Raw genomic sequence first — 13,216 nt, 5'->3', positions numbered from 1 at the left:
TTTTTTCAAAAAATTTTAAATTTTTTTTTAAAAATAAAAAAAATTAAAAAAAATTAAAAAAAATATTTATTGAATAAAATTTACCATGATATTACTATTCTTCCCTTTCATAATTAATTAATCTAAAGATATTTTTCATGTGGAAAAATCTGAACCACTCATTTAATAAAAATGAGTGACTGATATTACATCTCATTTCTCAATTAGCATAAAAAATCTCAGTTGATCACAATTCATATTAAATAAATAGTAAAAATAGAAAGTACATATTTTTATGAGGCAAAAGGAGTATCACTTGAAAACCAAGGAAAGATTGATCAAGTATTATTCACTAAATAGTTAAATTATTGTCGGTTTTGATCTTCTTTAATCCCGAAAATACAAGAGTGAAAATGGCCATGTCGACAACTCGATTACTAGACATGTCACATAAGAAATATTTGAAGTAAAGATAGGAAACTCTTCCTAAGTAAAGATAGGAAACTCTTCCTAGGAATAGATAGGGGAAATATCCAAGGAAAGAAAGTAAGCCCAAGTTTGTAATTTAAGGTTCCTCTTATTAATATGCTGTGCACCGTATATAAATATTACCTTCACTCGATGCACTTTTAACCTTATTTGTTGTTTTATATATTAAGTTTAATTTCAATATATTAAAATAATATTATTAGCAATTTTTAATTTTATAAAATTCATAAAAATAATTGGATTTGTTGTTTTATTCGTTTATTTAAAGTTATAAATAAAACAAATAAATTGAACTTTGCTTTTTATAAATTTTATAAAATTAAAAATATCAATAACAATTTTTTATAATATTAAAATCAAAATAAGTATATAAAACATAACAAACATCGCTAAAAGTACATTGAATTAGAGCGGTGCTCATTTATATCATTTCCCGTCCCATGTTTATCGTTTTAGTCCAACAATCATACTCCTCGTAGTGGAAGGCATGGTTTATTAGAAAATTGATTCCTGTAATTGGACTATATCTAAAAAGGGCTTTTCGTGTTATATTTAGAAGTAATGTTCTTTATATAATGGGGGTAGGCCCAATTAAGGTACTGGGCCCTTAAATCTCGAAGAAGGGCACCCCAGTTAAATCTATTCTCTACAACGTGCATACATATTTTTTTTATATATTTAACTTTTGATTTTACTAACTCATTCCTTAATGGCTATCTATAACTAGTTTAAGCTTATAGAATTTTGGAGATCTAATAATCTACTCCCTCCGTTTCATAGTAATGGAGACATTTTTTTTTGACACAGAAATTAAGAAAAATTGTGTTAGGTGAGTTAAGTAAATGAAGAATAAAGTGGAAAATGTAAAAGGTAGAGAGATGAAGAGAAAATAAAGTAAGAGAGAGTAAAGTAGGTGTGGAAAAATGTGTTGACTTTTACTAAAAAGAGAAATGACTCTATTACTATGGAACGGAAGGAGTATAAATTATCATATGTATTTTTATTTTATTTTATTTAATTATTAAAAAGATAATACTAACAATTATTAGGATTAGAGAACACACTGTCAATACAATGTATTAAATATATTAATACGAAGACATAAAAATGTCAACACAATTTCATATTGACATTATATAAGTATTATATTGACATATTTTGATAACTATGTTGATATTATCTGATTGTCGAAAAATATCAAAATTCATGATTTTTTTTCAAATTATGACATCGAAACATATGCAATTGGGATTTCGTTGGAATTCTTATAAAATTATCTTTAATTTGATATATGTTGTGTGAAACAATAATTTAAATCGAGATAGTTATGTGCATTTAAAGTTTTGAGATTTTTTTTAAAGTTAATAATAACTAATTTGTTAATTGACATTTATACCCTTAATTTGATATTTTTTTAGACTGCATTCATATTGGTGGTTGGAATGATATTGTGCCTTGATTTAATGGTCCAATGCCAATCATTTAGTTGTAGTTAGCAATTTAAGAACGACTTAGCAATACAACATACCCCCACTATTACTAGTATTAATTATTTTATTCAGGGTTTATATTATGCAATTAGGTACTAGAAAAAAGGTTAACAAAAAACTAAAATAATTACTCTTAATCAATGGATTGTAGCATAGTTGGCAAATAAAATTGTGGTAATCTTGAGGTCACGGATTTAAATCCTGCCACTCAAGAGATTCTCAGCCTTAATTCGCAAACTCGATTGAATAGGATTAGTCGGACGTGGTTTAAAAAAAAAAGAAATAAAACTATTGACCCCTTTCAAAACTGTCATTGTTTTTAATTGTTGACTTAATTACCCTAATAGACTGATAGATTTCGTATAATAACCGTTAGTCGTATAAAAACTTAATTATCATTAAATTGTTGAAATCAATTTTATTAGTGTTAGTTTAGGGAGTAAGACTTTAGGAGTACGTGTACAGTACAGCTTACTATTTACACGTGGGATCTTGAAGACCTTTTTTTGCGTTTAGTTTCATCACATGTTAATTGACTTTTTACTCTTTTTTAGTCTTCTTTTTGTTAGTTTTTTTTAAAGGAAAAAGGGTATAATTTGCTTACATATATCCCCTCCGTCCCATTGAAGATGACCCACTTTCCCTTTTGGTTTATCCCAACTAAGATTACCTATTACTTAAAATGAAAACACTTTATCTCTACTTTATTCCCTCTTTCTTACTTTACTCTCTCCTCTTAACACACAAAATATAACTGCATAAAATCCCGTGCCGCCCAAGAAAGAGGTCATCTTTCTTGAGACGGAAGGAGTACAATTTTATATTTATAGTAATAGGCTATGTCTTAGCCTCTTAAGCCTTAATTAAGTACATGAAATTAGGGCTGGCAATTTTTGACACGACACGATAACACGACACGAACCGGCACGAAATTAATGGGTTTGGGTCAGAGCTTATCGTGTTCGTATCCTTATCGGGTCGACCCATTAAGGACACGAAAATTTCGTGTCGTGTTCGTGTCGGGTTCGTGTTATCCGTTAACAATGCGTGTTCGTGTCGTGTTCGTGTCGTGTTCGTGTTATCCGTTAACAAATAATATTTTAATATTATTATTCTTATTAACACATAATATTTTAATATTATTATTCTTATTATTTTCATTTTTCAATACTTATTTTCGTGTCATTAATGGGTTCGTGTCGTGTTCGTGTCGTGTTGACCCGAAACAATTCGTGTCGTTAATGGGTTCGTGTCGTGTTCGTGTCGTGTTCGTGTCTGAGGGTAGCGGGTCGTGTTCGTGTTCGTGTTTGAGGTTTTCTTAACGGGTCGTGTTCGTGTTTGTTGTTATCGTGTTCGTGTCGTTATCGTGTCGACACGATAACGACCCGACACGCACGATTTGCCACCCCTACATGAAATTAACAAAAACGCATGAAACTTTTACTGGGAATAAATAGTAAATGTGTCACAGTAAACTTTTCCTTTACTCACCGTTTTAATGGTTTTATATATGTGTCATATTTCATTGCGATTCTGTCGTCTTGGCGGCCCCCACACTCCGGCCCGATATCCAGGGGGGAGGGGTGGGGGGATTAAATCACGGTAACACAGTAGTCCGTTAAGAGGGAGGTCTTAACCCATTGGCTATCAGAAGCCCATCTCCTAAGGCCTCACACTTGTGCCTGTGAGATGGAAGCAACTACATGATAGCAGTGGAATTTGAGCCAAGGCTCATTGCAGCAAGATCTGCCTCTCCGTTGCCAATTTCGCTACGTCCCTGCGGGCAATGTGTCAATTTCATGTATTGACAAATAGTAGGTATCTTGATAAAAATTTGTCAGCTCTACCATGAAAATAAAATGTTTTATTTGACTATTTGTATGTGTTGAGAAAATCAACTTGAAATTGATAAACGATAAATAAATTTTTAACACCTATCAAAGTCAAATTGAAAAACTGCTCTTTGAATTAACATTATTCTTAACAGAAATAGAGATCTATAGAATTTAATAAAATTGATGAAGAATAGTGAAAATTCCGAAAATGCATCTATTTCCCCAAAATGCTGGGGATATTTTGATTACAAGTAAATCGAATCGATTTGAGTTTATATTATTCCATGTATTTACAGCGATGATGAATTCGAGGTTTGAATGAGTTTAATCAATCAAATTAAAAATTAATCATTACGACAACAGATACTATAGTTAAAGTTCAATATCATAGCTTGATAATAACATTTATTTTCTTTGTAGGAACGAAAGAATATGAAAGAGTAGCCAATTGTATTTGTTTCAAAAATATGAATCCAATTATTTTAGTTTTAAAAGTTGAGATATTAATTGATTTGAGAAAAATAAAATCCGCTAGTTAATCGTACAGAAAAGATCTTTTTCGGGGACAAAGGCCCACAATTTATTAAACTATCGTAGAAAGTAATGGGAGATTAATTATCATTAACTAAATATCATTTCTTAATCAGATAACATACTTCAAAAAATAGTAGTATCACGTAAAGACCCCGCTGATACGTAGAAGATATGTGGGAAACAAAGGGCAAAATGGTCCAAAGGAGAGTATTTATGAATCACATCTTTCCAGTTGTGCAGCTCACGCTTATTTGTTTGAAGAGTGGAAGAGGAAAAAACGAAAGGGTTGGAGCGAAGCAGAGCAGTTGCCGTTATCCACACTCTCTCTCTATATCTACCGGTTTCTCTCTCCATCCGTTTCTCCGGTCAACCGGTTTAGGGTTTTACATATCCTCCAACGAGCTGACGCAGCCATGGTTTCCGATTCGATCCCCAACGCCTCCATGGCCTCATCCAACCTTAGGGATTTCGCCAAGAAGAAGAGGGTGCGCATTACTTGTTGTCTGTCTTGATTTTTCTAGGAAATGTTTGCTATCTGCGTGATTGATTGTTTTGGATTGGGCATTAGGATGATAACTGTTTTTATAGGTGAAATTTTGTGACGAATTTTTTTATTTTTTTTTGAGGGAAAGTTGTTTGACGGCGTCTATTTGTTCTTTTTTCTTGGTCGGTTTTTTATTGTTTCTTTGAATTTTCATTCTTTTTAATTTTCGTTTAAATCTTCATTGTTACTTAGTTGTAGATGCTTTAGAAATTTGTGGTATATATTTGTTTCTGCTATTTCTGAGATCGGCTATTTTGTTGATTGGAAACTGTAGGCAAACCGCTCCGCGAAATTGAAGCAGTGCAAGCTTGATGCTCGTCGTGAGCAGTGGCTTTCTCACGGTTTGTGAACTTCCTTTTTTCTCTTTGATTTTTCTGAATGTAAAAAATGGATCTTGTATTTGAGGATGTTATTTGCCAATATTCAAAATTTTGATTTTCCATTAACTATTGCAATAATTAGTTGTACATGTACTCGGTTAGATTTGGTGATCTGGGTTATTTATTCTACCAGTGAAAAATAAGGGTGATTACAAGGGGGAAGCCAATGGTGGAGTGATTGCATCCATTGGGGCATCTGTGCATTTAGAAAATCAGACGAGACAACCGATAGGTAAACTGGAGATTAAGACGAAAAGTGAGGAGGGGATTTATGGAGATGTATCATCAATGCATCATTTCAGTGACTCAGATTCCGTACAGTCCAATAGCCCAACCAGCCTTACCAGTAGTGTTTTGGGCAGCAATGATTCTGGGGCCAATTTCACTGGAAGTAGCAGTAGCAGAAGCAGTAGTAGTACTAATGGTTCTTGTTCAGGGAACATGAGTGAGGAAGATGAAGGGGACGCTGGCGGTGATGATTGCTTGGATGATTGGGAAGCCGTTGCTGATGCATTGGCTGCCACTGACGACAAGCAGAAAGATTCCCCTTCTTCCGAGAATCACGAACGTTCTACAGAGTCTGGTTCTCCGGTGGATGCAAGTGACCAGATGTTTTCAGGGATTAATATCCCTGGGATCCATACAGCCAATGCTAATTCAGAGAGTGGAAGAACTGATAATCGGAGGGCCATGATAAATTGTTGTGCTTGGAGGCCAGATGATGCTTGTCGTCCCCAGACCTTACCCAATCTGGCCAAGCAGTACAGTTTTCCATTGAAATCCGAGCGCCATCTAGGCGGGGGTTCAGTATGGGTCTGTAAAAGTGTTGGAGCAATCCCCAAAGCATGTCCGATATGCTTTGAGGATTTAGACTACACTGATTCAAGCTTTTGCCCCTGTGCATGTGGTTTCAGGCTCTGCCTTTTCTGTCACAAGAGAATTCTTGAGGAGGATGCCCGTTGTCCAGGCTGCAGAAAGAAATATGAGGTTGAACCTATTGATGGAGAGGCGACACTGGACGGAGGCAGCATAACATATCGATTGGCTCGTTCCTGTAGCATGGTCGCAAGGTCTTGAAGTCTCTGTTCCTTAAACTTGTATGTTGGGTCTCTCTTTCTGCGGCATGTCTTGCGTGCATTCTTACTATTAGACTGTTTTTGGACATCGTAGAGATGTTGGTATATAATATATATTGAAGTTCAGGATACTAATCTTTTGTTCATGAGTTTGCTTGGTATATCTTGTACCTGTGCTTATGCGATGTAGAAGACCTATTAATTATTATGTGAATAGATAAAATGACAGAGAAATGAAATACATGTGGTTCTATCTTGGTATGTTGTTCCATATTGAAATGATTAATCTTTTGAATATTAATATCAAAGGTGTTTTCTCAGGAACTGTTTATGCACTTCTTGATGGTGGAATACTGTGCAATTTTTTTATTGTGTATATCACTCTAATTTGAACAAGATTAAAGTGAATTTGATTTCTTTGTTGTCCAAATATTCTAATGGTTCTTTAAGTTTCCCAAAACTTCAGTGGCTTGATTTAGTGAATTAGAAGGCTTAGTGATCATCATGGTAGAATTGCTGAAGAGGACATCTATCTGTGGGTGCTGTTGCAGATTATTATTATGGTAATGAGTTATATTGTTTTTTTATAAAAAGGACAAAGGCTCTGGACATGGTAATGAGTTATATTGCACTTGCAGTGATATGCCAGTAAGAATCTTGTTAAGTTTAAATGCAGAAAACTACTATCCATATTGATGAATTCGTTCAACCAATTTTGGTGGACTGATGGCAACTATGATTTATGAAGAGATATAGTATAGGTGTACTTTATGAATGGCAGGAACAAATAATGCTAATTTGTTTTTATTGAGTGAGATAGAGAGGATTCTGTAGAATTTATGATATTCTTGGATTCTATAGAGGCTGTGCTGTGCGATTGAGTTGTTGTTGAATATACAAGGTTGCAATACTGTCACTATTTGATTAAACTTTGTTTCTTGGCAGAAAAATCTGGAATAGTGACAGGAATGACTATATATGCTTTCAGTGAGGAAGCTGGTTGCTTTTAGTATATGATATACTATGATGTATGTATATCATAGTGACAGGAATGGTTGCATATCTTGTGGATAGAAATGTTCTTTTTCTTCAATTGTTCATGACAGAATATCGATTTAAGATGGGTGATTATACAAGTAAGAATGATTTGTTTCTGATGACTGCTGCTATTTGCAATATTTCAACGATGTCTCCTTGCATAGATGTTGGCCTATTTGGATACAGGATATGCTCTTCAATCAATTCTTGACAGAAAAAATCCATTATTTTCGAGCCTTTTAGCCATTTCAAAGAGTCTATCAAGCCATCTAAAGGGACATGGTGGTTTGGAGAGGCGGCCGTCGAAGTGGTGTAGATTGGATTTTGTTGGCATGTTTAGATTTTAGTGATTAAGGACGACAAGAATAGAAAAAGAAGCGTCATCATATTTTAGGTTGTTTCAGTTGTGAGCTCTATCTAACAATTATCAAGCGGTATTTAATTTATTAATATTCATATTTTAAATTTAATTGAAAATTTACAATAGTAAGTTTCTTGTGTGTCTTAATTGTGAGATATATGGCCTGTGACCTGTGTACACTTCAATTTTTCGTCCACTTCAATTTTGTTGCCATGAGCTTTTACTTTTACCTTTCTTATTGATAATTAAGGATTTTGTGTTGCTTAGGGTGTATAATTAGTTTGTACACATTCTCTTAATTTAAATGTTTTAGAATTATTTATTAATTTAAGATGAGTGTCTGTAAATCTTCCTAAGCTTAAATTTCGGTGATAGAATTAATTGTGGTTTATTATATTATGGTATATTCATTATAAATTTTGGCAATACAGTTATATTTGATTTTAATCAATAACGCCAATTTTTTAGGCAGAAGACATGTCATAACCAAGATCTAGTATACTCCGTTGACTAATTGAAAAACGTGGAAGTGTCCAAAATTTCTGAATGTCCTTTGATAGCTAGTTGCCCCCTTCCTCCTGATTTTTATTTCTTGAATTGCATGCAATTCAACTATTCATTAATTTGAGTGGTTAATAAATTTTTACATGTGCAAGTTTGTTGTAAAAGCGCGTCAATAGTAAAATAAAACACTCAACAAAGAATTCAACGCAAATCATACAAAATAAATTTTGGCTGTTGTCTAAACAGCATATCTAACATTCAATTTTGAATTATTGGATATTTGGATTATGATTAAGTAGTAGACTTATATAAAATGTATTGTTTTGATAAATTTTGATTTGTCTATTCCATATATGCAATCAATTCAAGGTTTATAGTTATATATATTACAAGTAATAGTTTGTTGATTAAATCTGCATTCTACATGTAGAGGAATGATATGCTACATACCTTATGTGGGCTCCTTATGTGAGCACCACTCTCGTTTGAAACACTTTTAGCGTTGTTCGTTTCGATTTATCTATTTAGTTTGATTCTAATACATTAAAAAATGTTATAGCAATTTTTAATTTCACAAAATTCATAAAAATCAAAGCTCAATTTGCTCGTTTTCTCTATAATTTCAAATAAATGAATAAAATAATAAATCAAGCTTTAATTTTTATGAATCTTGTGAAATTAAAAATTGCAATAACATTTTTTAATGTATTAGAATCAAACTAAATAGATAAATCGAAACGAACAACGCTAAAAGTGTGTCGAACGAGAGTGGTGCTCACATAAGGAGCCCACATAAGGTGTGTAGCATATCATTCCTCTCTACATGTATACTACAAATATATAGCTAATGTATAGGATGTGTATGTGCAGTCGGCGATCTTATCAAGTAATTGTATCACTATATGCATGATGTAGAATCAATTCGATTGCTATGTGGAGTAGTTTTTTTTGGCAATTGTACCTTTTTTAACACATTATTATCGTAATTCTTGGATTACGATATTATTGCTGACCGATTCAATAAGTACTAGCCTTATATAAAACATACTACTATTCCCTATTTAGATAAATATTGATTATCTGCATTATTCTTATATATTGCATATATAGCTAATATATTAGATGTGTGTGTGCAATCGACGATCTTATCAAGTAGTTATATCACTAAATGCATGATGCAGAATCAATTTGATTGCTAGTTTTTTTGGCAATAGTGCATTGTTTTCAACTCAATTCTATTGTGAATTCTTGGATGATGATGTATTGGTGATAGATTTAATAAGTACAAGCCTTATATAAAACGTACTGTTTAGATAAATTTTGATTATCTGTATTATACTAATGTAGTAGCATATATAGCTAATATATCGGATATGTATGTGCAGTCGACGATCTCATCAAGTAGTTATGTCACTGTATGATAGTACTTATATAGTATTGCATATATAACTAATATATCAGATGTGTATGTGCAGTCGACAATCTTAATAAGTAGTTGTATCACACTATATACTACTCCCTCCGTCCACAAACAATAGATCACTTTTGCCATTTTGGAACGTCCACAAAAAATATATCACTTTCTTAAAATGGAAAGTTTGACTCTCATGCTTTTCCCACTTTTTCTTCCCTCTCTCATACTTTACTCACTTTTTTCCCTATCTCTCTTACTTTATCTACTTTTTCTCCCTCCCTCTCTTACCTTACCAATTCTACATTAAATCCGTGCCATACACAAAGTGATCTATTTTTTATGGACGGAGGGAGTAGTTTTTTGCCGATTGTGCATTTTTTTCACAACATTACTATCTCAATTCTCAAACTATCCAAAATATGATGTTTCTTCTCTTGTTTTTGCTTCTCCTAATAATTATCATCTTCTACTTCCAAGTACAAACATATAACTAATATATAGGATGTGTATGTCCAATCGACGATCTTAACAAGTAGTTGTATCACTATATGCATACTTAGTGATTAAGGGAGACAAGAATAGAAAAAGAAGCGTCATCATTTTCTTAGATTATTTTATCAAGCGGAATTTAATTTATTGATATTCATATTTTAAATTTAATTGAAAAATTACAATAGTAATTTTCTTGTGTGCCTTAATTGTGAGAGATATGACCTATGTACATTTTAATTTTTTTTCCACTTCAATTCTGTTGCCATGTGCTTTTACTTTTACCTTTCTTAGTGATAATTATGGCTTTTGTGTTGCTTAGAGTGTATAATTAGTTTTTACGTGCACATTTAATTTAAATGTCTTAAGACTTTTAGTTAATTATTTATTAATTGACTAAACTCCAATTTTGGTCTCTTACATTTGCCCTAAAATTATTTTTGTTCCTCCTATACATTAAGTTTGTGATCTTTTGATCCCTAACATATTGTTCTGGTATATTTTGGTCTCAAACAAGGTTACAAACTTAATGTATGGAACCCGAAAAGAATTTTATGGAAAATGTACGGACTAAAATTGGACTTTAGTCCTAGACTTTAATTAAGTTATTAAATTGATCAAACATTTTGACTGTTAATTAATTTAACAGAAAATGGTTATTTTGGACCAAAACAATATGTTCGGTGCCAAAAGGTCACGAACTTAATGTATGAGACCAAAAAGAATTTTAGGAAAAATATAAGGGACAAAAATTAACTTTAGTCGTATTGATTTTAGATTATTGTCTGTATATCTTCCTAACCTCAAATTTTGGTAATAGTATTAATATTGGTTTTTTATATTATGGTATATTCATTATAAATTTTGGCAATACAATTAGATTTGATTTTAATCAATAAGTCCGCTTTTAGGCAGAAGACATTTTATAACCAAGATCTAGTATACTGGACTACACTATGAGCAACTCTATTAGCTAATTGAAAAATGTGAAAGTGTCCAAACTTTCTTAATGTCCTTTTATAGCTAATGACCCCCTTCCTCCTGATTTTTATTTTTTGAATTGCATGCAGTTCAACTATAGAACTACTATTCATTGATTTGAGTGGTTAATAATTTTTTGCATGGGTAAGTTTGTTGTAAAGGCGCGTCAATGTCACATTAAACTAAAAACACTCAACAAACAATTCAACGCAAATCATACAAAATATATTTTGGCTATAGTCTAAACAACATGTCTAACATTCTATTTTGAATTCTTGGATATTTGGATTATGATAAAATTGGTGAATGATTTAATAAGTAGTAGACTTATATAAATTGTATTGTTTTGATAAATTTTGATTCGTCTATCCCATGTATGCAATCAGTTAAAGGCTTATAGTTATACTACATATTACAAGTAATAGTTTGTTGATAATTGAATCTGCATTCTACATGTATATTGCAAATATATAGCTAATATATTGGATGTGTATGTGCAGTCGGCGATCTTATAAAGTAATTGTATCACTATATGCATGATGTAGAATCAATTTAAGTGCTAGTCTTTTTGACAGTTGTACATTTTTTTCAACATATTACTATCTCAATTCTTGGATTATGATATCATTGGTAACCGATTCAATAAGTACTAGCCTTATATAAAACATACTACTACTATTTAGATAAATATTGATTATCTGCATTATTCTTATATATTGCATATATAGCTAATATATTGGATGTGTACGTGCAATCAACGATATTATCAAGTAGTTATTTCACTAAATGCATAATGTAGAATCAAATTGATTGCTAGTTTTTTGGCGATAGTGCATTCTTTTCAACTCAATTCTATTGTGAATTCTTGGATTATGATATCATTGGTGATAGATTTAATAAGTACTAGCCTTATATAAAATATACCGTTTTAGATAAATTTTGATTATCTGTATTATACTTATGTAATTGCATATATAGCTAATATATCATATATGTATGTGCAGTTGACGATCTCATCAAGCAGTTATATAACTATATGATACTCCGTAATACTTATATACAGGGACGAACCTACAGTGGGCCAAGCCGCCGCTCCAGCAGGCAGTGGTGGACCCAAGAATTTTATATTGGGGGTGCCAAAATGACATAACAAAAAATGAAGAGAAATATAAAGAAATTAGGACAAGAAAACGTTAAAAATGGTGCCAAAATGACATAACACAAAATAAAGAGAAATATAAAGAAATTAGGACAAGTAAACGTTAAAAATATAGTACTGTTAGGCTCAATGACTCGAACTCAGCTCTCAAGTTTATGAAGTTTTTAAGGTAGATACCCCCACCACTTGAGCTGATACTATATTACGAAATTCATAGATTATATATGTGAATATAATAGTTAAAGTTGTTGGGGGTTCCAATGCCACCCCACCCCTCCATATAGGTCCACCACTGCCAGCAGGGGCTTGGCCGGCGCTGATCGGTTGTCCCTGCTTACGTCTATTTTATGTTGTTTACAAAAAGGGATGAGGAAAAGAGGGAGGGAGATGATAGAAGAAAAAGATAAGTTAGAAAGTAGTGTATCATTAAATTTATAACGGTGTTGGGGTCCACTATTAATTAAAGAGTAATTAATTCTTTGTGTTTTTCAAGAGAATTGGAAAGTACTACACATAGAAGTGTATAATCGAATTTGCAGTATTTTAATGTTGACCCTAAACCCCACTGTGGTTGTCCCTGCTTATATCTATTTTATGTTGTTTACAAAAAGGGATGAGGAAAAGAGGGAAGGAGATGATAGAATAAAAAGATAAATTAGAAAGTAGTGTATCATTAAATTTATAACGGTGTTGGGGTCCACTATTAATTAAAGAGTAATTAATTTTTTTGTGTTTTTCAAGAGAATTGGAAAGTACTACACATAGAAGTGTATAATCGAATTTGCAGTATTTTAATCTGTGAAATGATACCTAAAGCTAATTTTCTTGCATTTACAGTTTAATACTTGAGTTTATGTTTAACAAATATTTTGCATATCTCCATAATATCCATAATATCGCAATTTGTGTATTTCTATTTGTATCTCTATTTCAATATATTAAA

The 13,216-nt window shown here is 32.1% G+C and overlaps 1 protein-coding gene across 1 annotated transcript; it reads left to right on the top strand.

The window, feature by feature from the left end:
• Positions 1-4,571: 4,571 nt before the first annotated feature.
• On the top strand, positions 4,572-6,583 carry LOC125189107 (uncharacterized). The gene is made up of 3 exons (XM_048086311.2): positions 4,572-4,812; positions 5,146-5,212; positions 5,385-6,583. Exons 1-3 carry the CDS (start codon positions 4,741-4,743, stop codon positions 6,326-6,328), a joined length of 1,083 nt encoding a protein of 360 aa, XP_047942268.1. The 5' UTR covers positions 4,572-4,740; the 3' UTR covers positions 6,329-6,583.
• Positions 6,584-13,216: the final 6,633 nt, after the last annotated feature.

Source organism: Salvia hispanica, chromosome 5, assembly GCF_029641045.1.
Source record: "Salvia hispanica isolate PSC_SH4W2 chromosome 5, Shi_PSC_v1, whole genome shotgun sequence".
Taxonomy (NCBI): Eukaryota; Viridiplantae; Streptophyta; class Magnoliopsida; order Lamiales; family Lamiaceae; genus Salvia; species Salvia hispanica.
Note: the sequence above shows the minus strand (reverse complement) of the source record. Positions and strands in the feature narration are given on the sequence as shown.

Coding starts and splice junctions, on each gene's coding strand:
- LOC125189107 (XM_048086311.2), top strand. CDS start 4,741: ATGGTTTCCGATTCGATCCCCAACGCCTCCATGGCCTCATCCAACCTT. Junction 4,813..5,145: donor ATTTCGCCAAGAAGAAGAGG/GTGCGCATTACT, acceptor TGGAAACTGTAG/GCAAACCGCTCCGCGAAATT. Junction 5,213..5,384: donor TGAGCAGTGGCTTTCTCACG/GTTTGTGAACTT, acceptor TTATTCTACCAG/TGAAAAATAAGGGTGATTAC.